This window comes from Oncorhynchus mykiss, chromosome 16 (genome assembly GCF_013265735.2).
Source record: "Oncorhynchus mykiss isolate Arlee chromosome 16, USDA_OmykA_1.1, whole genome shotgun sequence".
Classification (NCBI taxonomy): domain Eukaryota; kingdom Metazoa; phylum Chordata; class Actinopteri; order Salmoniformes; family Salmonidae; genus Oncorhynchus; species Oncorhynchus mykiss.
Window position 1 is genome coordinate 21,747,375 of NC_048580.1, and position 27,778 is coordinate 21,775,152.

At 42.4% G+C, this 27,778-nt stretch overlaps 1 protein-coding gene across 4 annotated transcripts in view; it reads left to right on the forward strand.

The window, feature by feature from the left end:
* Nucleotides 1–27,778, forward strand: part of LOC110491629 (ankyrin repeat and fibronectin type-III domain-containing protein 1) — a 273,553-nt gene that overhangs the window by 19,758 nt on the left and 226,017 nt on the right. Inside the window, exon 1 of one of the 4 annotated variants that reach the window (XM_036946493.1) lies at nt 4,989–5,551. The exons of 1 other annotated variant lie outside the window; for it this stretch is intronic. In XM_036946493.1, the coding sequence (XP_036802388.1) occupies nt 5,433–5,551 (119 nt within the window). In that variant the 5' untranslated portion in view covers nt 4,989–5,432. Of the gene's footprint in view, nt 1–4,988; nt 5,552–27,778 lie in introns of those variants that run through there. 2 more of the 4 variants (XM_036946492.1, XM_036946494.1) reach the window with 2 other exon arrangements.

Below are 27,778 nucleotides of genomic sequence, written 5' to 3' on the forward strand. Positions count from 1 at the left end.
ATTACTCCACTTTGTCTCTCGACATGTACAGTACACTACGTTATAAACATTAATTCGTAGGCTAGGTTGTAGCAACCTCATGCTGGGTGTAGGAGAAATGTGAGTATCATGTAGTAGTCTAAACCTATCGCTGTTACATTGAACTGGGTGAATGGAATATGAATGACAGTCATCCAATATGGTGCATAAGGCCATGCACATAACAAAATATGAAACGGCACCGACCGCCACTGATTGACTTCCCATCTTTGTTTCTCACCACAATTTATTCTCTTTCACTTAATCAGTCTTTCTGTGTCGTTGCTTCTCTCGCTCGCTCTCTCGCTCCCTTGCTCGCTCTTTCTCTCTGTAATGATTTACCTGGCCCTGGGTGATTGGCTTCAAGTCTGCTGTTGGCTGAGGGCTGTGATCTCTCCCCAGGGTCCTGTTTGCTGACGTCAGGCTAGATTAATACATGCAGCGCTCTGCTTTCCTCTCCCCAGGTCTACCGAGCATTGTGTTCTCACAAACCAGACCAGACCTGCTGATCAATAGGCTATACTGCTGGGAGCAAGGCAGTGGGTTCACATGTTTCACATGCATACTCACACTGACAATATCCTGGTAACACTGTACTTCGATCATATCATTATGCATTATAATTGCAGGTTACTTTGAGGTAAAGTGTTATATAGTATAATAAAAAATGATTGAGCAAATACATATGGGTCTTTCTATAAACTAGGGTACCAGAGAGGAGTTCCTGCACGGGACAACTTGTTACAGCTCTTCATAAGTTATTGATAATAAATGGCCAATTGCTTTCATGATATAAGGGTGGTGATCATAGCTATATTCAATACAATTCACAAGTTGATTTAGAACCTGTGTTTAACCCTTTATCGTGGTTGGTGTCTTGACGGATTTGTCCAAAATCGTGTGACATAAAACGTAACTTTTCTGTCCTTGCATTTGTGGCTGTGTAAGTTGTCATTATATCATATATTAAGCATTAATAATTCAGTTATATGTAGAACTTGAACCCTGTAAGAATCCTTCATCTAGCTGTAGGACAGTTTTTTGGATAGAGATGTCAGAAATGCAGTGTAACTACCTAACATTTCGTGTCTCCTTATGTTACGGGGTTAAAACAGTTTTCATGGACACAAATCCAAAATAATGAACGTGATTGCAAAATCGAATGCTTCTAACCCAGGGGTACCCAAACGGTTTTGGCCCACGACCCCATTTTGATATTTGAAAATGACAGCCAATGTTGACTTTTTTATTTGGGGCTATTGAAAAAACATTCCAACAGTATTTCTTATTGTCTTCTCAACTCACCATCACATACTTTGAATGTGGGGCTAAGACAGTCAATTGCAAATGACTCTGACCTTAACCTAAACCAAATATCGATCCAGGTTGGATGTGACAGCAGAGATGAAGCTCCGACGCGACATGCACCAGGCACACCCATCTCATTAGTGGTGGTGAGATAAGATACATCATGTATCGACAGTACACGCCTCATCTCTGCTGTCACATCCAACCTGGATCGATATTTGGTTTTCATTCAGACGGGAGCACTGAATCCAGCTTCACACAGATAAGAGCTGGCAAAGGTTAACGTGACTTTTATGATGCTTTCAAGACACCTGAGAACACCTGAGAAATATGGGGTAAAATCATGATGTCAGTGATCTTCAGGTCCGAAAGTCAGAGCTGTGGAAAGAGGCCCGAGTTCCCGAGTTGGATGACCGTTCAAAACAAAAATTTTCCCAGTCTGAGCTAGTTTTTTTCAGACTTCCCTGTTGTCTTGAACACACTGAAGATTTCAGATTTCAGGGTCGGGTGCATGCATGCTGACACAATCGCCAGTTGTACTGTGTTTCCTCCGACACATTGGTGCGGCTGGCTTCCTGGTTAAGCAAGCAGTTTGTCAAGAAGCAGTGTGGCTTGGCAGGGTCGTGTTTCAGAGAATGCATGGCAGGAGTTGCAGCGATGGGACAACACTGTAACTACCAATTGGATATCATGAAAAAACTCAGTTGTTCACAATTCCTGATATTTAGTCCTCGTAAAAATTCCCTGTCTTAGGTCAGTTAGGAGGGACCTACCTGAAGTTGTCCAAAAGAAACTCATGTTTTCGTGGCAAAACATTTCCCACTTGGAGTAAACCGTTTCCGTTACGAAACCTTTTGCTACAGTGCAAAACATTTTGCAACAGTGTCTGACTAGTGAATACACCGCAGGGACGTCAAACAGGTATGCACTTGGCCCTAGCCAGGACCATACCATTACCAAATTGACGATTACAACCAATAAATTGGTTCCACAATGTACAAGGCAATTTCCCTATCCTTCAATACATGGGAAAATGTGTTTGTCAATCAGACTTAATCATAACATTTCATCATTATTTCACAAACGGAACACTTTTAATAAATGTCTCTCAACTCTCATTACTGACTCCCAATCATGGCGCGCTGGCCACGTATTTCTATACGCTCTTATTGGGAGAAAAAGAGAAGAGAAGATGAGAGGGGAAAGGGTTAGAATGCAATCAATAGACACAGAGTGTATGTGCTCCTCAGACTGTAAAGCCTCTCCCCTCCTCTCTTATGAATGGATTTTTTTAAGAGTTCACGCTCCTCAAAGATGAATGCTGGGGCTTCACTTAGTGATTCTGGCAGACCCTCTTTGCTTCTTTCCATTATTGATGGGATGTTTTTAGAGTTTTTATAGAGATCCTCCAGACATGGGGAGTTAGGTAAGACTGGAAATCAGGCAGGTGCACTCGTGTGTGTGTGTGTGTGTGTGTGTGTGTGTGTGTGTGTGTGTGTGTGTGTGTGTGTGTGTGTGTGTGTGTGTGTGTGTGTGTGTGTGTGTGTGTGTGTGTGTGTGTGTGTGTGTGTGTGTGTGTGTGTGTGTGTGTGTGTGTGTATACTGTATGTGTTAGAGAGAGAGAGAGAGAGAGAGAGAGAGAGAGAGAGAGAGAGAGAGAGAGAGAGAGAGAGAGAGAGAGAGAGAGAGAGAGAGAGAGAGAGAGAGAGAGAGAGAGAGAGAGAGAGAGAGAGAGAGAGAGAGAGAGAGAGAGAGAGAGAGAGAGAGAGAGAGAGAGAGAGAGAGAGAGAGAGAGAGAGAGTACATGGCAGCAAAGATGCTGCACTAGTTCTGGGAGCTCTAAAACCAGAGCGAGAGAGAGAGAAACCTCCATACCCAACTGAACACAGCACCCACTCTCTCTCCTCCATCTCTCTGTCTCTCCCCCTCCATCATTCTCTCCCTCCATCTCTCTATCTCCACTGAAGTACTGTAATGAAGAATGGAGCTTCCCTTCAATTACATTTCCATTCACTCACAATGGAAAAATCTTTCAAAACGACCACATTCAGTGCACACATAGATATGGATCTATTTAAAGAAGCGGGAAGATGGTTGAATTATTGGTTAGATCCAGTTCCACTGTCCTATTAGATTGTGAGAGCTGCGTAGTGCATTCACACTAATACCACATCAACACGGCAAACACAGCAAAAGCACTAAAAAAACAGCACAAATATAAGAGGAAGAATCCTTGTAGACTATTTTCCTTATGTCTGCTGGTATTCTCTCTGTCTATTTGCTTTAAAGGAGAGAGTGTTATTTTCAACATTGTGGAAACAGCACGGAGAACATACATGAGCCTAAAACATAATTCCATAGAAAATGGGGGTGATTTCACCAGAACCGTCACTGTTGGATCCCTCGTTTCATCCACATTTGACGGTATCATGTGGATAATCCTAATCCATGCGGATACAGTATTGTGTTAGGGATTAAGAGTTAAGACTCTAAGTAGAGGTATTTTTAAGATAGAATGTGAGGATATGTGGAGGATCTTTGCCACCACAGAGCAACATAAAGACGAATCAGCATCATAAGGCATTATAATGACCACTGAGTTACATAAGACCTACTGTAGTTAGCATTATTATGCATTATAAACTGGGTGGTTTGAGCCTTGAGTTCTGATTGGCTGTAACCCGTGGTATATCAGACTTTATAAACTGGGTGGTTCGAGCCCTGAATTCTGATTGACCGTTTGACAAAACATTGATTTTTTACTGCTTTAATTACATTGGTAACCAGTTTATAATAGCAATAAGGCACCTCGGGGTTTGTGACATATGGCCAATATACCACGGCTAAGGTCTGTGTCCAGGCACTCCGCGTTGCGTCGTGCGTAAGCCAGCCCTTAGCCGTGGTATATTGGCCATATAACACACCTCCTCGGTCCTTATTGCTTAAGTATACCACAGGTATGACAAAACATGTATTTTTACAGCTTTAATTACATTGTTAACCAGTTTATAATAGCAATTAGGCACCTCGGGAGTTTGTGGAATATTGCCAATATACAGTATCATGGCTAAGGGCTGCATACAGGCACTCCGCATTGAATTGTGCGTAAGAACTGCCCTTAGCCGTGGTATATTGACCATATACCACACCCTCTCTGGCCTTATTGCTTAATTATAACCACCAACGAGCTACATAGTGCTTGGTCAACATTGTAAAAAATATTTTTGTTGACATTCAGATACTACACTCCTGTAGTTATGAAATTAAACTGGCAGTGAATGCACTGGCCCAATCACGTGTCCATATCCACAGGGCTTCATTTGCTATTTTTCACCCATTCATATTTCTAAGTATGTATGTACAGAATGTGCTGATATTCACATGGTCCAAATTCACAGAGGTGCCTTTCGAAGCAGAGAACTGTAAGAATTGGGGGAGAGGCATCTTTGCTGCAGGGGGCCATATGTTACCTAAATGGGAATTCTACGTGATCACACAGAGCTAGAGAGCGAGTGTACACGGCAGCAGATAGATGCTGCACTAGTTCTGGGCGCTCTAAAAACAGAGAGAGAGAGACCTCCGTACCCAACTGAAAGCAGCACACACATCCCTCTCTCCTCCATTTCTCTCTATCTCCCCCTCCATTCGCCTCTCTCCCCCTCCATCCCTTTCTCTCTCCATCTCTCTATTTCCACTGCGGAGGCTAACAGCAGGGGTACTCTCTTCTGCTGTGGCGATTGGAAGCCAGTTACAAACGCTGCTATTTTGTGTGTGTGTGTGTCTATGCGCGCACACGTGTGTGTTCGCTGCACTGAGCGCAGGAGCACTGCCAGAAGAGAGAGAGAGAGAGCGAGATGGGAGTGTTTGGCTACTTCTGCTGTGTATTCTTCTTCTCCGTCTGATAGGATGAGGAAGAGGATGCAGCCGTGAACACTGACTTAACAACTGTATGAGGAGACCTGACAGGTAGACCACAGCCTCTCAGAGGGGTGTGGCCGCACCCATTGAGGGCGTGTCTGACTGGAATCTCTGGACCTTCATCTAGGCTGTTCATTTGTCAGTCTTTAAAGAAGAACGAACAAAGGCAGTGCTGAGGGGCGGCGACTATGGCGAGTTTTGGGAAACTTACGGACTACTTCAACCGTCGTAAGTCCCGCGAGGAGCTGAGGGGGGGCAGGAGCTCACGGAGGAGCGGCAGCTACTGCTGTACGGTGGCGGAGGCCAGGTAATGACACTCACCAGTGTGTGTGCATGAGTATGCATGAGTGACAGGGGTGTGTGTTTACCTTGGTGTGTTTATGTGCGTACCTTCATCTGTGACGGTATGCCATGGGTACCATATATGGGAGTGCCATATGGTTGTTGTTTTTTGCAATAAGATCCTCCTTTGAGATGAACAGACCAATCTCAACCAGAACTGTAACTGCATAACGGTATCACACGTTTGCATCCAACCTTTTTTTTATGCAAGTGACTGGTACCTACAACAAACAATGACAGGCCTGATGGAAACACATCAATCGTCTCTAAACTTTCTAAATATTGAAAGAACAAAATACGCTAGACGGAGATTTTATGTCGGTGAACTAGATCATGCGACAAATGGCTGTGGAAACGGTTTTCTGCGATAGTTGGTATAGAATAACCATGATGTCACTGCAAACTTGCAGTCACGCGATGCTATGTTGTGTGGTCCTTCCAGTGCGGCTTGGAAAAGCATGCAAAGTTTATTAGGCTACAGATGAAATTAATTAGGATGAACTTCAGAGGCCGGTGAAAGTGCACGGTGATGAGATTGATGCTCCTTTCCAATAAAAATCAAGGGTCTTAATAATGTTGGTGACATGATGATTGGTGATTGGCTGCCAATTGACTCTCATCTAGAGTGCTTATACACCTGCATTGCTTGCTGTTTGGGGTTTTAGGCTGGGTTTCTGTACAGCACTTTGAGATATCAGCTGATGTAAAGAAGGGCTTTATAAATACATTTGATTTGATTTGATCTATAATCTCATTATGTAGCCTACTCTTTGAGCTATGTCTGCGAGCTGTTGGCTAGACCGCACATGCGAAGACCAGAGTGGGAACATTTGCTGTTCAACACAGATTTTTTGTGCCAAAACCATTGACAGAGTTAGAAATGGAATGGAAACACATAGAGCTTCTATTTTTATTCAGTAAATAAAAAAATATACAACAGTGCTTTTTCTGTGCACTACGTTATTAAAGATCTTCAATTCTCAAGAAGCCCGTTTGATGGAAACAGACCGCTGCTGATAAAATGTGCATATTTTTTGTGTGAATATTAGAATATTCGCTTGAAAATCTGTCAACAAATTGATTCACCATAGGTTGTCCTAGAAGGAGAGGCAACGGGGGGGGGGGGGGGGGGGCAAGTCAAGGATGTCCCTATCGCTCCTGAGTTAGTGACCAAATGTATATATTTAACCATGCAACATGTTATATATTTCTGTTTGGTCAGGCGTCTGAAGAGACCTCTAATCAATTCAGATCAAGTCTGAGAAATGTACGTTTGTAACATCGTCTACTCAGCCAAAAACGCAGCAAACCCGCGCCTTCTCCTGATTTACCCCCGCCACCGGATGCTGCGGCTAATGTCGGCCCGCGGGAACACTGACTGTGGAGCTGCTACAATCCGTGATGGGCACCCTCAAAACCTCCAAACCAAAATATTTTCGGTAAAATTGACACTCTCTCTACCAATCTCAGATCAGAGATATCAATGGTCAAAGACGACCTTAAAAAATATATCGAGAGTAAACAGAATAATCTTGACAAACACGGAGCGGCCTTATCGGAGCTGGAACGCAGTGCTACAGACCACAGCCCTCGCATTAGCGAGCTAGGGGCTAACATTGGCTCATTAACAACTAGGGTGGCATACCTCAACAATAGATGTGAAGATATGGAAAGTACAATGCGGAGGAACAGCAGTTGTCTTCTGGGAATACCGGAGGGAGTGGAGGGCCCAAGACCGACGGAGTTCATGGCCAAGCTGCTTCAGGAGTTGCTCGGCCTGGAGGAGAAGCTGCTGCTAGACCGGGCCCACCGCACCCTGCATAGCCGACCCCGGGATGGAGAACCCCCGCAACCATTTGTTATCAGGGTGCATTTCTTTCACATCCACCATGACATACTGAGGAGATCGGGAGAAGCATCTCCTCTCCTCTACAAGGGTGAAAGAGTCTCGATATTTGCGTACTACACCACGGCTGTGGCTAAGAAAGCGGCTGTTGTACTGCATGGTGTGAAACAAATGGTTGGTTGGCTGGTCTTGTTAGCAGGCTAGTTAGCAGGCCGGCTGGCAGACTGGTTGGATAGCGAAGCCAACTTTGCTGGGTTCATTGACACTTGAATGTTGTTCTTTTTTTTCTTTTCATTTCCAACCCATGTTGGTGAGTATACAGTTGACTCCCCACTATAATGTGATACAATGCAGATATGCACAAATATATATTATTTATTCCACTCACATTATTGCTTTTTATTTGTATCATTACTATTTTATTTCAATCTAAGCCACCATTCATGGTTCAGTCACAGTTTTACCACTTTTATTGGTCTTAAACCTTTCTTAACCGAGGTTAGTTTTCCTTAGACTCTACTGGGGACCAATCTTTGCCTGTTTGGTTTACTCTGGTTAAATGGTCACAAATCTCAGGTAGCACAGAGTAAGAGTAATCATGCTAGCTCTAAACTTTTTTGTATTTAGGGTTTTGCTTGCATCTCAGTTGAGGAGATGCTTTGGCAAGGGAGGCTGTGAGGGAAGGGGTTTTTCCCTCTTTATTTGTATATAGTTTTTATAGGTTTTTTTTTGCCCTTTGTCACTTGTCTTTGTTTTTTAAATTTGCGGTATTTGGGTCAACTAAGATATTTAGTTTACATTGTACCTTGTCCTTTACACGTCCTCTCTCTCTTAAGACATGACTCAGCCTAGTGTAGCCCATCCAGCTGGAGGGAATGGTTTTAATTTTCTTACTTGGAATTGCAGGGGCATAAATAACCCAGTTAAACGTAGTAAGGTGCTACACCACCTTCATCAATTGAAAGCTCACATCATCTTTCTCCAAGAAACTCATCTGAAGGTCTCAACACTCAAGTCTTAGGTGCAGATGGGTGGGTCAGGTGTTCCATTCCTCATTTCAGAGTAAGGCAAGAGGGGTGGCTATTTTCACTTCACAGATCAGTACCTTTTACAAGTTCTAATGTGATCGCAGATCCCCATGGTCAGTGGTAGGCTGCTCAATACGAATGTACTTCTTGTTAATATTTACGCTCCTAATTGGGACAATGGTGATTTTTTTTCCCAAATCAGTTCTCTACACTCCCCGATATATCCTCTCATATGTTGATCTTAGGTTAGTTAGACCCACATTTGGATCGATCCTCCACTTAACCTACTACCTTGTCAACCTCAGCTAGAGTTGTCCGAACCTTTATGTCTGAGTTGTCAGTTTCAGACCCTTGAATTTTTTAAAAATCCATCTGGAATAATTTTGCATGCCCAATTTTTCAGTTTTTGATTTGTGGAAAAAGTTTGAAATATCCAATAAATGTCGTTCCACTTCATGATTGTGTCCCACTTGTTGATTCTTCACAAAAAAATACAGTTTTATATCTTTATGTTTGAAGCCTGAAATGTGGCAAAAGGTCGCAAAGTTCAAGGGGGCCGAATACTTTCGCAAGGCAATTGTTGTATCTGACCACGCCCCTATTACTATGGAAGTGGTTTTTCAAACTGTTGACAACCTGCGTCCGCCTTGGCGGCTAAATACTCAACTGCTCAGTAATGAGCGCTTTGTCAATTTTGTTTTGAGTCAAATCAACTTTTTCATGAGTACAAATAGAACCCCAAACATCTCTGAGTCTACTCTCAGGGAAACTTTGAAAGCTAATGTCAGAGGTGAAATGTATTTCCTACACTGCACATGAGAACAAACTGAAAAAGGATAGGCTATCTATGTTAACATGCTGTATTGCCCAATTAGACGACATTTATGCCATTTCACCATCATCAGATATTTATAAGGAGCGTTTAACTTTGCATGCAGAATTTGACACATTATTAATTAACAGACCAGGTTACTGAACTGCTTGTCAAGTCTAGGAGCACTTACTACGAACAAGGAGATAGTAAATTATCAGTAAATTATTAGCTCACAAGTTACGTCAACTATCATCATCACACCAGATTCCTAAAATTTGTACAACGTCTGGGATATCGTTAGACCCTAAGGGGATCAATGATGAGTTCAAGAGATTTTACCAGTCTTTATATACTTCTGAAAGTAAAGTGGATATATTGGAATTGGATAATTTCTTCCACTCACTTAATATGCCTCCTGTCAGCCGGGATTTGGTTAAAAAATTAGAGCAGCTGATCACTGTTGAAGAATTGTCTAATGCTGTCAAATCCCTTCAATCCGGGAGAAGGCAACCATTTGTCTTATTCTTAAAAAAAACAAAGACCCTCTTGACGGTGTATCATACCGTCCAGTTAGCCTGCTAAATGTCAACTATAAAATTCTAGCCAAACTTATGGCAATGCATCTGTATTTCACCTTTATTTAACCAGGTAGGCTAGTTGAGAACAAGTTCTCATTTGCAAGGACTGTAAAGAGTCCTCCCATCAATTATATCAACAGGATTTATTAAAAATGGACACTCATTCTTCAATCTTCAACGATTATTTAATATTATATATAATCCCTCTGTTACCAATGCCTCTAAAGCCATTTTATCCCTGGATGCGGAGAAAGCTTTTGACCGGGTGGAATGGAAATACCTTTTTTACATTCTAAATAAATTTGTCTTTGGCTCCAAATTCATTACTTGGATAAGACTTCTGTACTCATCCCCTCAAGTCCGTCAGGTCTAATAACACTCAATCAGATTGCCTCCCTTTGCAATGATCGACACGCCAGGGCTGCCCTTTAAGACCCTTACGGTTTGCCCTCGCCATAGAACCACCTGCAATAGCACTTCGCTCCAACCCCCTCATCAAAGGTATAGTCAGATATGGACACGAACAACACAAACTGTCTTTATATGCAGATGATTTATTATTATACAAATCCGACGTTTCTGTTCCTGCTGCCCTTGCCACCATCACATCCTTCGGTCACTTATCAGGGGTATACACTGAATCTCAGTAAAAGCGAATTGTTGCTGCTTAATGTGGCCGGGAAAAAAATCCCTTTACATAACTTTCCATTTGAAATTGTTCACAGTAGTTTTATTTATCTCGGGGTGGACGTGACAATCAGATTTGAAAACCTTTTTCAGGCCAACTTTGCTCCTCTTTTAACCCGTACTAAGGACGATTTGGAACGCTGGTCCTTGCTACACCTCTCCTTAGTCGCAATAATGGATTATATTAAAATGAATACTCTCCCCAAATTCTTATATTTCTATCAGTGCCTACCGATTTTTCTTCCCAATACGTTTTTCAAAAAGATCAACGGCCTAATTCTCCTTTTTTTATGGGACAAAAAGCCCCCTAGGATACGAAATAGCTTTTGCAGAGGCCCAAACCAGACGGCGGTCTAGCGCTACCGGATTTCAGATTATTTTATTGGGCCGCTAACCTTAGGATCATTCAGTACTGGTTGCAGAGAGATATTCCCACCCCCAATTTGGCTAGCGTTGCTAGCCGCCTCATCTATACCGGCATCGTTGTCTTCCCTCGCTCACTCCTCCGTTACAGGCCCTTACTCCTCCTTCACCAAAAATATATGTGTCAAAACATCATTGAAGATCTGGAATCAATTTAGACAAACAGGGAGTACAGGAGAGGCCTAGGAACGCACCCCCGAGGGTCAGCGTGGCGGATTTGTTGTTGCCTACCCTCACCACCTGGGGGAAGCCCGATAGGAGGTCCAACAGGAAGTCCAGGATATAGTTGCAGAGGGAGGTGTTCAGTCCCAGGGTCCTTAATTTACTGATGAGCTTGGAGGGCACTATGGTGTTGAATGCTGAGCTGTAGTCAATTAACAGCATTCTCACATAGGTGTAAAAGGGCAATGTGGAGTGCAATCGAGGTTGCGTCATCTGTAAATCTGTTGGGGTGGTATGCAAATTGGAGTTGGTCCAGAGTTCCTGGGATAATGATATTGATGTTAGCCATGACCAGCCTTTCATCGCTATAGATGTGAGTGCTACGGGCGATAGTAATTTAGAAAGGTTACCCTGGCATTTTTGGCCACAGGGACTATGGTAGGTATTACAGACTGCATCAGGGAGCGGTTGAACATGTCAATAAAGACACTTACCAGCTGGTCAGTCCATGCTCTGAGTATGCGTCCTGGGAATTTGTCTGGCCTTGTGAATGTTAACCTGTTTAAAGGTTTTACTCACATCGGCTACGGCGAGTGTGATCACACAGTTGTTATGCATGGTTCAGTGTTGCTTGCCTCGAAGTGAGCATTGAAGGCATCTAGCTTGTCTAGTAGGCTCGTGTCACTGGGCAGCTTGTGGCTGGGGTTACCTTTGTAATCCATGATAGTTTGCGAGCTCATCCACATTCGTGGAGCGTCACTGGGCAGCTTGTGGCTGGGTTTGCCTTTGTAATCCGTTATAGTTTGCAAGTCCTACCACATTCGAGGAGCGCCAAAGCCAGTGTAGTAGGATTTGATCTTTGTCGTGTATTGATGCTTTGCCTGTTTGATTGTTCATTGGAGGGCGTAGCGGGTCTTCTTATAAGCGTCCCGTTCCTTGAAATTGGCAGCTCTAGCATTTAGCTCAGTGCGGGTGTTGCCTGTAATCCATGGCTTCTGGTGGGAATATGTACGTACAGTCACTGTGGGGACGACATTGTCGATGCACTTATTAATGAAGCCGGTGACTGATGTGGTAAACTCCTCATGCCATCGGATGAATCCCATAACATATTATAATCTGTGCTAGCGAAACAGTCCTGTAGTTTAGCATCCGCTTTATCGGACCACTTCCCTATCGAGTGCGTCACTTGTACTTCCTGTTTGAATGTTTGCGTGTAAACAGGAATTAGAAGGATAGAGTTATGGTCAGATTTGCCAAATGGCAGGCAAGGGAGAGATTTGTATGTCTGTGTGTGAAGTAAAGGGGATCTAGAGTTGTTTCACCTCTAGTTGTACAGGTGGCATGCTGGTAGAAAGGAGGTAAAATAGATTTCAGCTTTCCTGCATTGAAATCACCGGCCACGAGCCGCCTCTGGTTGAGGATTTTACTTGTATGGTCCTATACAGCTCGTTGAGTGCAGTCTTAGTGTAAGCGTCAGTTTGTGGTGGTAAATAGACAGCTACGAAAAATATAGATGAAAACTCTCTCGGTAAATAGTATGGTCTACATCATAAGTGTTGTGACGTTGCTATCGTTAATGCTATTTATCGGATAATTGACAATGTTTATTATTACGTGATTAAATACATCATGGAACAGTTAAATCAGTGACCTGGGGCACCACGGGAAAAGTTTGTTTAATCAATTATTGTTTCCCGAATTAAAGAATCTCGATATCATACCAGTCCATAATTTCCTCATATCAATGTCATTCTGAACATCACATAGTCCTTTAAATCTTCACAAACCCGGGTCTCACTAATCATTCCTTACCACACAAATTGAGATTATTATTTATTTACTAACAAGCTAAATGATAACATAAGATATAAACACACACACAGTCTAGGCTATTGATTAGAACTTAATACAATGACAACAGGTCCCTAGCGGACCAACACAATATGACACGTGTTACACAAGATGGAGATTTAAAGAGAGAGAGAGAAGGAGCAAGAGAGAAAAGCAACACTTGGATACATTTGTAAACTATGCTTAGTTTTAGCCCTAACACCTTGCCCCGAAATGCCGCTCTTATGGGTAAGAATCGCAATGATTGTACAGTATTTATGTGTTGAAGGTCTCCGTTGGGTATCTCTTCATGGGCCGAGTTCCGCTTCATGGGATAGGTTCGGCCGACGCCTTGTTCTTTCGATGGCCGTCTCCTTTGTTATCGTGTGTAAGTCTCTGATTTTCCACAAGATGTCACAATATCCTTTCTCCTAGTTGTCTGTTTCCTGGCACTCGTTCTGTGAGAGTGGGCTTCTGAGGAGACTAATCAACCGTGTCAACGTTCCCAACGTGGGCAGGAGGGCCGAGTTGATAACCGGTGACTTTAACTTCTTGATACTACCCATCCCGCATGCGGGAGGGTAATCATAGCCTCAAACTAATTAGCATAACGCAGCGGACATAAATCTTCCTAGAAAATGTTCCTATTCATGAAAATCACAAATGAAATATATTGAGACACAGCTTAGCCTTTTGTTAATCACACTGTCATCTCAGATTTTTAAAATATGCTTTACAGCCAACGCTAGACAAGCATTTGTGTAAGTTTATCATGGCATAATTCTATGGCTAGGCTCTGCTAGCATCAGGCAACATTTGCACGAAAATAAGAAAAGCAATCAAGTTAAATCATTTACCTTTGGAGAACTTCGGATGTTTTCACTCAGGAGACTCCCAGTTAGATAGCAAATGTTCCTTTTTTCCAAAAAGATAATTTTTGTAGGCGAAATAGCTCCGGTTGTTCTTCACGTTTGGCTGAGAAATCGACCAGAAAATGCAGTCACTACAACGGCAAACTTTTTTCCAAATTAGCTCCATAATATCGACAGAAACATGGCAAACCTTGTTTAGAATCAATCCTCAAGGTGTTTTTCACATATATATTCGATAATATATCCGTCGGGACAATTGGTTTCTCATAAGAAGCGATTGGAAAAATGGCTACTTGTGTACTTTACGCAAGATTTTCTGCCGGAGCCATCATGTGACCACTTGCTAAATGTGGTCCCTTACGGCCATTCTTCAACATAAATGCGTAAAAATACGTCACAATGCTGTAGACACCTTGGGGAATACGTAGAAAACGTAAGCTCATTCGTAGCTCATTCACAGCCATATAAAGAGTCATTGGCATGAGGCGGTTTAAAAAAATGCGGCACTTCCTGATTGGATTTTTATCTGGGTTTTATCTGGGTTTCGCCTGTAATCAGTTCTGTTGCACTCACAGACAATATCTTTGCAGTTTTGGAAACGTCAGAGTGTTTTCTATCCAAAGCTGTCAATTATATGCATAGTCGAGCATCTTGTCGTGACAAAATATCCCGTTTAAAACGGGAACGTTTTTTATCCAAAAATGAAAATACTGCCCCCTAGTTATAAAAGGTTAAAAGAATAACCGGGTGGTCCTGCTTCAATTCACCTTCTTAGATACAGTACTCAACCGTAGCATTGATTGTTAAGAGGTTTCCTTTGTGTTCAACCTCGTGTTGCGTTTGCGGAGTTGGGACTAATCGTGGACCTTGACTGCAGCACGTGGTCCTCTAGTCTAGTATGTCAATTCTTAACTCACATGTTTTATACCATAGGGTAGAAAGGGGCGTTATCGTCTTCATGACATGCTCTCTGGGTTCCCTGGAGCGTAGATAGTTACGAGGCAAGGTATTAGAATTTATTATGAACTCTTTTAGACTAAAATCACAGTCTTATCTTCACTAAAACTTTCTCTTTCATCTAGAGATTCTCTACACAACATAAAGTATGTCAAAATCACATATACATTATGAAAACTCTCCAAGTTACAATGTTTTCGTTATAACATTCCTCATTTAACTTTCAATAACATCATAAAATATACATACATTTTCATATTCCATCCACCCTGATTCCCACCCATTTGGATTATGAAATACATTGTCCCAAAGTCCATTTAGTTGATGTTCTGTAGTTTTGGGCTGTAAACTCTTCATAAGACACACAGACATTCCAGTCTCTCACATTATAGACCAGAAAGGAGTTGGTCTGCTGCCTTATAATTTATGATGGGCGTGAGGTCATAAAACCCCTCCCACTTCCATATCTCCATATCTCTGTAGATCTGTGATCCACTGTAACCTGATCATCACAGGCCAGGCATGACATAAGGTATTCTAACTCAGGAGAGCAGAACCTCAAGACTTCCTTAATATTAGAGATTGCGCAACTGCTGTTGTTAACAAAGAGACACACACCACCCCTCTTGAGTTTACCCAACGCTGCCGTTCTGTCCTACCGGTGTATAGTAAAAACCATCTAGATTTATATTTTCCATGTCCTTGTTCAGCCACGACTCGGAGAAACATCGGATATTACAGTTCTTCAGATCACGTTGATAGGATAGTCTCGAACGGAGCTTGTCCAGTTTATTCTCCAGCGATTGTACGTTTGCCAATAGTTCATACTTTTTTATTGCCATTATCAATTAAACCTACAGGAGACAAGTTAAGGCAAAAAAATCATGTTTGTTTTTATGTGAGATTATAAGAACAAGTATTATTAATAAGAACAAAATAAATAAGAATGCCTACAGTGCATTCGGAAAGTATTCAGCCCCCTTTGAATTTTTCCACATTTTGTTATATTACAGCTTTACTCTAAAACAAATTAAATAGTTTTTCCCTCATCAATCAACTGACAATACCCCATAATGACAAAGCAAAACCAGGATTTTTGAATATTTTGCAAATTTATAAAAGAACAACAACTGAAATATCACATGTACAAAACTATTCATGCCCTTTACTCAGTACTTTGTTGAAGCATCTTTGGAACCGATTACAGTCTCGAGTCTTCGAGCTTGGCACACCTGTATTTGGGGAGTTTCTCCCATTCTTCTCTCCAGATCCTCTCAAGCTCTGTTAGGTTGAATGGGGAGCGTTGCTGCACAGCTATTTTCAGGTCTCTCCAGAGATGTTAGTTCGGATTCAAGTCCAGGCTCTGGCTGTGCCACTAAAGGACATTCAGACACTTGTCTCGAAGCCATTCCTGCGCTATCTTGGCTGTGTTTAGGGTCATTGTCCTGTTGGAAGGTGAACCTTCGCTCCAGTCTGACGTCCTGAGCACTCTGGAGCAGGTTTTCATCAAGGATCTCTCTGTACTTTTCTCTGTTCCTCTTTCCCTCAATCCTGACTAGTCTCCCAGTACCTGCCACTGAATAACAACCCCACAGCATGATGCTGCCGCCACCATGCTTCACTGTAGAGATGGTGACAGGTTTCCTCCAGACATGATGCTTGGCATTCAGGCCAAAGAGTTCAATCTTGGTTTCATCAGACCAAACAATCTTGTTTCTCATGGTCAGAGAGTCCTTTAGGTGTATTGAGCAAACTCCAAGCGGGCTGTCATGGTAGAGTGACCTGATTGGTGGAGTGCTGCAGACATGGTTGTCCTTCTGGAAGGTTCTCCCATTTCTACAGAGGAACTCTGGAGCTCTGTCAGAGTGACAATCGGGTTCTTGTTCACCTCCCTGACCAAGGCCCTTCTCCCTCGATTGCTCAGTTTAGCCAGGCGCCATTTAAACTTCTTCCATTTAAGAATGATGGAGGCCACTGTGTTCTTGGGAACCTTCAATGCTGCAGAAATATTTTGGTTCCCTTCCCCAGATTTTTGTCTCGACAAAATCCTGTCTCTACGGATAATTCCTTTGACCTCATGGCTTGGTTTTTGCTCTGCCATGCACTGTCAACTGTGGGACCTTATATAGACAGGTGTGTGCCTTTCCAAATCATGTCCATTGAATTAAATGTACCACAGGTGAACTCCAATCAATATATAGAAACATCTTAAGGATGATCAATGGAAACAGGCTGCACCTGAGCTCAAATTCGAGTCTCATAGCAAAGGGTCTCAATACTTACTGTGGGGCAAAAAAGTATTTAGTCAGCCACCAATTGTGCAAGTTCTCCCACTTAAAAAGATGAGAGAGGCCTGTAATTTTCATCATAGGTACACTTCATCTATGACAGACAAAATTAGAAAAAAAATCCAGAAAATCACATTGTAGGATTTTTAATGAATTTATTTGCAAATTATGGTGGAAAATAAGTATTTGGTCACCTACAAACAAGCAAGATTTCTGGCTCTCACAGACCTGTAACTTCTTATTTAAGAGGCTCGTCTTTACTCCACTCATTACCTGTATTAATGGCACCTGTTTGAACTTGTTATCAGTATAAAAGACACCTGTCCACAACCTCAAACAGTCACACTCCAAACTCCACTATGGCCAAGACCAAAGAGCTGTCAAAGGACACCAGAAACAAAATTGTAGACCTGCACCAGGCTGGGAAGACAGAATCTGCAATAGGTAAGCAGCTTGGTTTGAAGAAATCAACTGTGGGAGCAATTATTAGGAAATGGAAGACATACAAGACCACTGATAATCTCCCTCAATCTGGGGCTCCATGCAAGATCTCACCCCGTGGGGTCAAAATGATCACAAGAACAGTGAGCAAAAATCCCAGAACCACACGGGGGGACCTAGTGAATGACCTGCAGAAAGCTGGGACCAAAGTAACAAAGCCTACCATCAGTAACACACCACGCCGCCAGGGACTCAAATCCTGCAGTGCCAGACGTGTCTCCCTGCTTAAGCCAGTACATGTCCAGGTCCGTCTGAAGTTTGCTAGAGAGCATTTGGATGATCCAGAAGAAGATTGGGAGAATGTCATATGGTCAGATGAAACCAAAATATAACTTTTTGGTAAAAATTCAACTCGTAGTGTTTGGAGGACAAAGAATGCTGAGTTGCATCCAAAGAACACCATACCTACTGTGAAGCATGGGGGTGGAAACATCATGCTTTGGGGCTGTTTTTCTGCAAACGGACCAGGATGACTGATCCGTGTAAAGGAAAGAATGAATGGGGTCATGTATCGTGAGATTTTGAGTGAAAACCTCCTTCCATCAGCAAGGGCATTGAAGATGAAACGTGGCTGGGTCTTTCAGCATGACAATGATCCCAAACACACCACCCGGGCAACGAAGGAGTGGCTTCGTAAGAAGCATTTCAAGGTCCTGGAGTGGCCTAGCCAGTCTCCAGATCTCAACCCCATAGATAATCTTTGGAGGGAGTTGAAAGTCCGTGTTGCCCAGCAACAGCCCCAAAAACATCACTGCTCTAGAGGAGATCTGCATGGAGGAATGAGCCAAAATAACAGCAACATTTGACCTCTGTCATTGCCAACAAAGGGTATATAACAAAGTATTCAGATAAACTTTTGTTATTGACCAAATACTTATTTTCCACCATAATTTGCAAATAAATTCATTAAAAATCCTACAATGTGATTTTCTGGATTTTTTTTCTTCTCATTTTGTCTGTCATAGTTGAAAATTATAGGCCTCTCTCATCTTTTTAAGTGGGAGAACTTGCACAATTGGTGGCTGACTAAATACTTTTTTTGCCCCACTGTATGTAAATAAGGTATTTCAGATTTTTTTTAATACATTTGCTTAAATTTCTACAAACTTGTTTTTGCTTTGTCATTATGAGGTATTGTGTGTAGACTGATGAGGATTTAAAAACAAATAACATTTAGAATAAGGCTGTAATGTAACAAAATACTTTCCGAAGGATCTGTACATCATAAATTCATAAATTCTCAGATGAATTACTTCTATTAAATACCCTTCACCTGCAAAATCGTCTGGATGTGTGTGTTCACACTATCCATAACCATTTATATAATATCACCATAGAAAGGGAATTAGCTTAATAACAGTAACATGGAAATACTATTACGTGAGTTTAAACCAGCTTTTATTGAACAATCAAAAAAATCCTAACCAAAAGCCTGTTATGCTCATTAGACTACATATCTTCATAGATTGAAGTCTTAACAAGGATGTGTTCATGAGCTTTCAACAGTGTGTGTGTGTGTGTGTGTGTGTGTGTGTGTGTGTGTGTGTGTGTGTGTGTGTGTGTGTGTGTGTGTGTGTGTGTGTGTGTGTGTGTGTGTGTGTGTGTGTGTGTGTGTGTGTGTGTGTGTGTGTGTGTGTGTGTGTGTGTGTGTGTGTGTGTGTGCGCACGCTCATGTGTTTGGTTGGGTTGGTTTATTTTAACCACTTTTTTTACACTCATAGATTGAATTAAGATAATGGACACTTCAGCACATGATGGGAGGAAACTGTTCAGGCATTCTGTGCTTTTCCGTCTCTCACGACATCCAATCATGTGTGGAATCAAGCCAGTGTAGTTGTTATCATGGTAAGCACTGGTCTGCCTGCCCTACTGCATCACATTACACACAGCCAGTCACAAGACATGACTCATTTTGCAATCCTCTCTCGCGCTCACTCTCCTGATGTGATCACATAGAATTCCCATTTAATGTAACGTAAGGCCCCCTGCCACAAAGATGCCCCCTCCCCCAATCCCATAATTTTGCCTGTACACTTAGCATCTCTGCCTCGAAAGTATCTCTGTGGAATTGTATGTAAGTTTCAGCACATTCTGTACATACACACTGTACTTATAAATACAGTGCCTTCGGAAAGTATTCAGACCCCTTGACTTTTTCCACATTTTGTTACGTTACAGCCTTATTCTAAAATGGATAAAATAAATGTTTTTCCACATCCGCCACATATCCTCACATTCTATCTCTGAAAGACCTACTTAGACTTACCCCTTAATCCCGAACACCATCAATCAATCAATTTCATTTATTTATACATATTTTTTACGTCAGCAGTTGTCACAATGTGCTTATACAGAAACCCAGCCTAAAACCCCAAAGAGACAGCAATGCAGATGTAGATGCACAGTGACTAGGAAAAACAGCCATGAAAGGCATGCGGCTAGGAAGAAACCTAGAGAGGAACCAGGCTCCGAGTGGTGGCCAGTCCTTTTCTGGCTGTGTCGGGTGGAGATTATAAGAGTACAATCTGGCCATTAAAGGGATACTTCAGGATGTTGGCAATGATGCCTTTTATCTACTTCCCCGGAGTCAAATGAACTCATGGATACCATTTGTATGTCGCTGTGTCCAGTATGAAGGAAGTTAGAGGTAGTTTTGTGAGACAATGCTAACTAGCATTAGTGCAATGACTGGAAGTCTATGGGTATCAAACCGCATGCTAGCAGTTACCCATAGACATTCAGTCATTGCACTAATGCTGGTTAGCAATTGCGCTAGCGTTAGTTCGCAACTTCCTTCAAACTGCACACAGACACATAAACATGGTATCAACGAGATCATCTGACTCTGGAGTGGTAGATAAAAAGCTTCATTGCCAAAATCCTGAAATATACCTTTAAAGCCAGATTGTTCTTCAAGATGTTCAAAACTTCATAGACCCCCAGCAGGGTCAAATAATAATCACAATGGTTAGGGAAAGGGGATACCTAGTCAGTTGCACAACTGAATGCGTTCAATTGAAATGTGTCGTCCGCATTTAATTCAACTCCGCTGAATCAGAAAGGTGCGGGGGCCTGCCTTAATCAATGTCCACATCATCAGTGCCCGGGGAGCAGTTGTTGGAGGTTAACTGCCTTGCTCAAGGGCAGAACGGGAGATTTTTCCACTTTGCCTGCTGAGGGATTTGAAGCAGTAACCTTTCAGTTAATGGCCCCGTTTGCTCTCAACCACGAGGCTACCTGCCGGTGTAACAGGTCAGCACCTCAGGAGTAAATGTCAGTTGGCTTTTCATAGCCGAGCATTCAAAGGTCGAGAGAGAGAGAGTGTCAAAACAGCAGATCCGGGACAAGGCAGCACGTCCGGTGAACAGGTGTTGGTTCCATAGCCGCAGGCAGAACAGCAGAAACATGATCAGCAGCACGGCCAGGTGGACTGGGGACAGGGACAGCCAGTAGTCATCAGGCCAGGTCGTCTTGAGACATGGTCCTAGGTCCTCTGGGAGGAGAGCCAGAGAGAGGAGAATTATAGGGAGCATACCTAAGATCACACAGGACCCCAGATAAGACAGGAGAATTACACCAGATATAACAGACTGACCCTAGCACCCTGGCACATAGACTATTTCAGCATAGATACTGGGAACTGAGACTGGGGGGTCGGGGGACACTGTGGCCACGTCCAAAGTTACCCCCGGACAGGGCCAACCAGGCAGGATATAACCCCCATCCACTTTGCCAAGCACAGCTCCCACACCACCGAAGGGATATCACTAGACCACTAACTTACTATCCTGAGACAAGGCTGAGTATAGGCCATGACACTCTACTGTATCAGGATGGGTTGGGATAATCCGCATGTTCCTGTGAAATTATGGATGAAATGAGAACGTACGAGAGTGAGGCGAGGGCTCCAGCAGTGACGTTTATGGTGAAATCACCCCCATTTTCTGTGAAATTATGTTATAGGTATCTTCTCTGTGCTGTTGGAAATAGAACTCTCTCTTTTCAAGCAAATATGCAGAGGGAATACCAGGGGACGTCTTGGAAAGAGTCTACAATGATTCTTCCTCTTATATTTGTGCCACATGAGCTGTGTGTTGTTTTTTTAGTGCTTTTGCTGTGTTTGCCGTGTTGATGTGGTATTAGTGTGAATGCACTACGCAGCTCTCACAATCTAATAGGACAGTGGAACTGGATCTAACCAATAATTCAACCATCTTCCCGCTTCTTTAAATATATCCATATCTATGTGTGCACTGAATGTGGTCTGTTGAAAGAGTTTTCCATTGTGAGTGAATGGAAATGTAATTGAAGGGAAGCTCCATTCTTCATTATAGTACAGAATGTACAGAACATACGTCGGATTGTCAGCACTTCTCAACTCTTGATGAAATTGATTCATCATGCCGCCTTTAAAAATAGCTTTACTCGTGTTGGGGCCAAGAGCATGGCACTAGCACCAGTCACAGCCAGCCCTTGACACATGCTAATGTCAAATTAGCATAATGATACTTGAATCGTTGACAAACAGTTACATAAAGTTCCTTGGCTGTTACATTTGCATAATTCCCATGATGACCAAATCCTTACGCTTTAGCCCCTTTACAGTACAGTAAATAAAAAGCTTAACCATGCTATAGCGCCTGCCAGCGAGGCCATGGGTGCATCCCAAATGGCAGCCCACTGTATTTTCCCTTTGTAGTGCAGTCCATAGGGCTCTGGTCGAAAGTAGTGCACTGTATAGGGAATACGGAAGCCATTCGGACGCACACGCCACACAACGCGGGGAGATGCTTGGCCTGGTCATTATTTGCTGGGAACAGATTACAGTTCTATTAGGGAGCTCTCAAATTGATTTGGAGCATTGGGCGGACTTGATCTGAGTGAGCAAGGCTGCCGTGGAAGAGCCAGTGGATTAGGAGATTCATGTGAGAATGTTGTTTGAAGCCAAGCAGGCAGGAAGACATGCAGATCCCTCCCATCTGCCTCAGCTTTTCTCTCAGCTCAGAGGAGTCCTTGTGTATGTGTGCCCTTACAAAAACAAACAAAAACACGGGAAATTGGCAGTAGTGTTAATCTCTTCACATGTGAAAAGGTGGTGTTTACATGTTGCAGTAGCAATGCCTTTCTGTAAAAAGGTTATTGGGCCATCAACTCCATTATTATTGTAGACCTCCATGGTGTTGCACTGATATATATGTATACTTAGCGCTACCACTAGGGGGAGACATTCAGTATTACTGCTGCAAATGCGTGCTTCTCTTCTTCGTACGTTGGTCCGTGACCGTTGGAAGAAGCCCAGTGAAAGGAACAGAAAAGCTAACTCTCCATGTCTCATTTTTTTTTAAATCCTGTATTCATGTTTGTACCTACGCATGACCAAATCCTTTAAAGTCTTTAAAATCTAGAAATAACATGTTTAACTAAACTTGTTGACTTTTCTGGTCATTTTGATATATAATTCGATTGTTAACTGAGTGAAAAGCAAGTGAGATTTTACCATTAACATGAATGTAGCAAAGCTAAGTACAGTGCATCCGGAAAGTATTCAGACCCCTTGACTTTTTCCACATTTTGTTACATTACAACCTTATTCTAAAATTGATTAAATAGTTTCACCCCCTCATCAATCTGCACACAATACCCCATAATGACAAAGCAAAAACTGCTTTTGTAAGGACCCCAAAAAACAAGGCAGTGGGAGAACCTATTCAAGTAAGTAAGTAAATACATTTCTAAAATGTAAAAAATATATATATATTATTAGCTAGCTGGCTACAGCACACCACTTTGTCGACTAACTCAACTGAGCTGCTATCTAGCTAAGTGAATGAAATATCATCAGCTAGCTAACTTCCTATTAGCTAGCCATCTGGATGTAATTAATCATTGTAAATTAAAGATACAGTCTCCAAATGCATTTGTAGATAACAGCCATGGAAGAGGGTGGAATTACAGCTCCACCTGTCAGTAAAAGGGAGAGGGTAGTCTACTTGATAAGGCAGGAAATCATTTTATGAAAATATTCTCCAGTTCCAGGCCCTAGAGGGTTAAACTTTGAAGACAGAGAGATAATAGCAACATCATATTTGGTACTGTCTAATTGGAGTATAATGAAGCCTGTTTCTTTGTGATGTTTTCTGTCCTCAGATATGGAAAGCTGTAAAAGCCTGTTTGCAGATTAAAAGAGAGGTCCTGAGAGAGTAAGGGTATATCCTATATGCCATGGGATATATGTGTAGGCCTACCTATGTTAGCAAATGTTGCATACAAAAATAGAGTTAAACATCACACACAATGTATAAACTTGTTACAATTGGAGCAGGCCAACCCTGCTGGTGATCTGCTGAATGTGCAGGGTTCTGTTTCAGCCCAGCCATAACACACCTGATTCAACTTATCAAATCTAATCAGTTGATAATCAAATGTGTGATTGCTGGGCGGGAATAGAAGTCTGCTCACCCAGCAGATCAGGGATCAGTGGAGCAAGGTTGGCCATCGCTGGTACAGAGGTTTTTTATTGTTCACCTGAAATATGCAAAAATAATAATAGCCGTCTTGTTACTACTCAAGTATATATTGTTGTTTATATATTTTTATTTCACCTTTATTTAACCAGGTAGGCTAGTTGAGAACAAGTTCTCATTTACAACTGCGACCTGGCCAACATAAAGCAAAGCAGTGCGACAAAAACAAGAACAGAGTTACTGTCACGACTTCCGCCGAAGTCGGCTCCTCTCCTTGTTCGGGTAGAGTTCGGAAGTCGACGTCACCGGCTTTCTAGCCATCGCCGCTCCATTTTTCATTGGTCCATTTGTTTTGTCTTGTTCCCTGCACACCTGGTTTTCATTCCCTAATCACACTGCATGTATTTATTCCTCTGTTCCCCTCCATGTCTTTGTGAGATTGTTTACTGTTATGTGGTTATTGTGACGCCCCAGGCTATGTTTCCGTGTTTGTGCACGTTGTATGTTCATTTGGTACATTAGGTTTGGTGAGTGTTTTTTCGCGCTTTGCGCTTTTGCCTTTTTGCTGGAGGTTTTGACGCAGTTTGCGTCCATCTGTTTGTTCACTCCAGCCTGAATAAAGTGTGCGCCTGTTCACAGCACTCTGCTCTCCTGCACCTGACTTCGCCACCAGTACACACACCCTTGACAGTTACACATGAGACAAACAAACACACAGTCAGTAACACAATAGAAAAATCTGTATACAGTGTGTGCAAATTAAGTAAGGAGGTAAGGCAATAAATAGGCCATAGTGGCAAAGTAATTACAATTTAGCAATTTACACTGGAGTGATACATGTGCAGATGAGGATGTGCAAGTGGAAATACTGGTGTGCAAAAGAGCAGAAAACCAAATATGGGGATGAGGTAGGTAGTTGGTTGGATGGGCAATTTACAGATAGGCTATGTACAGCTGCTGCTATCGGTAAGCTGCTCAACTAAGATGTCTAATCTTTACATAGCAGTTAGGTTATTTGTACATCTTGAAGTGATGACGTGTTGATTCTTTGACGTAAAGTGTTTAAACTTTTAATTGTTAAACTCTATTTCATTATATTGTCACGTTTTCTTAGTATATCAACTATGTGAATCCATTTAGCAGCTTATCATATGGCATGCATCACAAATGCAGCCATAGACCTACAGTATGATGGCATTACTGGCCTTATGGGCATTTGTCATCTGAAGCAGAGAATAGCTAAACTCACACATTGTTTACATGTTGAGCTACACAGTGAGTATATGAAACATTAGGAACACCTTCCTAATTTTGAGTTGAACCCCCCCTTTTACCCCCAGAACAGCCTCAATTTGTCATGTCATGGACTCTACAAGGTGTTGAAAGCTTTCCACAGGGATGCTGGTCCATATTGACTCCAGTGCTTCCCACAATTTTGCCAGGTTGTCTGGATGTCCTTTGGGTGGTGTACCATTCTTGATACACACAGGAAACTGTTGAGCGTGAAATACCCAGCAGTGTTGCAGTTCTTGACACAAACCGGTGTGCCTGGCAGCTGCTACCATACCCCGTTCAAAGGCACTTCCATTTTTTGTCTTGCACATTCACCCTCTAAATGGCACATATACACAATCCATATCTCAATTGTCTCAAGGCTTAAAAATACTTATTTAACCGGTCTCCTCCCCTTCATCTACACTGATTGAAGTGGATTTAACAAGTGACATCAATAAGGGATTTTAGCTTTCACCTGGATTCACTAGGTCAGTCTATGTCATGGAAAGAACATGTTTTGTATACTCAGTGTATGTTCTCAATTAAAAATGAAACCAGTAGACAATGTACAGTATATGAGGCAAACCATATACCATATTTTGTACATTTTGCCTTTTAACCCTTGTAATTTAGGTACAGTATGAAAAGAAGGAGATGACAATTAGGCTACAGGAGATGAGTATCACAGGTAACATAAGGTTTGTTTTATTTTATTTATTTGAGCAATGTGGCTTGCAAAATTATTGCAGTTGTTCCCATAGATAAACAGTATCACTGACCCTAGATAAACTAGTGACTGGGCTAACACAGCTAACCTTGTAGGTCAATAATATTCCATTTTTATTCAACTGAACAAAAATCTAAATGCAAAATGCAAAAATTCCAGTTCATATAAGGAAATCTGTTTAAATAAATTCATTAGGCTTTAATCTATGGATTTCACATGACTGGGAATACAGATATGCATCTGTCGGTCACAGATACCTTTAAAAAAAGGTAGGGGTGTGGATCTGAAAACCAGTCAGTATCTAGTGTGACCGCAATTTGCCTCATGCAGCATGACACATTTCCATCGTATAGCTTTGATCAGGCTTTTGACTGTGGCTTGTGGAATGTTGTCCCACTCCTCTTCAATTGCTGTGCAAAGTTGCTGGATATTTTCAGGAACTGGAACACGTTGTTGTACACGTCAATCCAGAGCATCCCAAACATGCTCAATGGGCGACATGTCTGGTGAATTTGCAAGCCATGGATGAATTGGGATGTTTTCAACTTCCAGGAATTGTGTACAGATCCTTGCGACATGGGGCCGTGCATTGTCATGCTGAAACATGAGGTGATGGCGGAGGATGAGTGGCACGACAATGGCCCTCAGGATCTCGTCATGGTATCTGTGCAAACAAATTGCCATTAATAAAATGCAATTGTGTTTGTTGTCTGTAGCTTATGCCTGCCCAAACCATATCCCCACCGCCACCATGGGGCACTCTGTCCACAACATTGACATCAGCAAACCTGTTGCCCACACAGCGCCATACACGTGGTCTGTGGTTGTTAGGTCGGTTGGACATACTGCCAAATTCTCTGAAACAAATCAAATCAAATGTATTTATATAGCCCTTCGTACATCAGCTGATATCTCAAAGTGCTGTACAGAAACCCAGCCTAAAACCCCAAACAGCAAGCAATGCAGGTGTAAAAGCACGGTGGCTAGGAACAACTCCCTAGAAAGGCCAAAACCTAGGACGGAACCTAGAGAGGAACCAGGCTATGAGGGGTGGCCAGTCCTCTTCTGGCTGTGCCGGGTGGAGATTATAACAGAACATGGCCAAGATGTTCAAATGTTCATAAATGACCAGTATGGTCAAATAATAATAATCAATGATGGAGGTGGCTTATGGTAGAGAAATGAACATGGCAACAACTCTGTTGGACATTCCTGCAGTCAGCATGCCAATTGCACTCTCACTCAACTTGTGTTGTGTGACAAAACTGCACATTTTAGAGTGTACTATCTTTTATTGTCCCCAGCACAAGGTGCACCTGTGTAATGATCATGCTGTTTAATCAGCTTCTTGATATGCCACACCTGTCAGGTGGATGGATTATTTTGGCGAAAGAGAAATGCTCACTAACAGGGATGGAGCTCCGCCCAAGCAAGGCATTTGATTGGTTTGATGTGTTTCGCGAGGCATCACTGTTTTTACACTGTGTTCCGACCCCTCTTTAGCAGATTTTTGCCATGGAACTTCCCCAGTCTTCCCGTTTTAGGTAACCTGGTTCGCGGCAAGGCTAGCGAGGCGATAGTACAGATTTCTCTCTCTGATCCTCCCGCTGTGTGTGTGTGTTTGTGTGTGTGCGCGTCCGTGCGTGCGTGTAGAGGGAGACAGAGAAAATGTTAAATGGGAGAGACAGACAGAGCAGAGTCCAGTCTCTTGTCAGACATTTCAGCACCATGGACAGA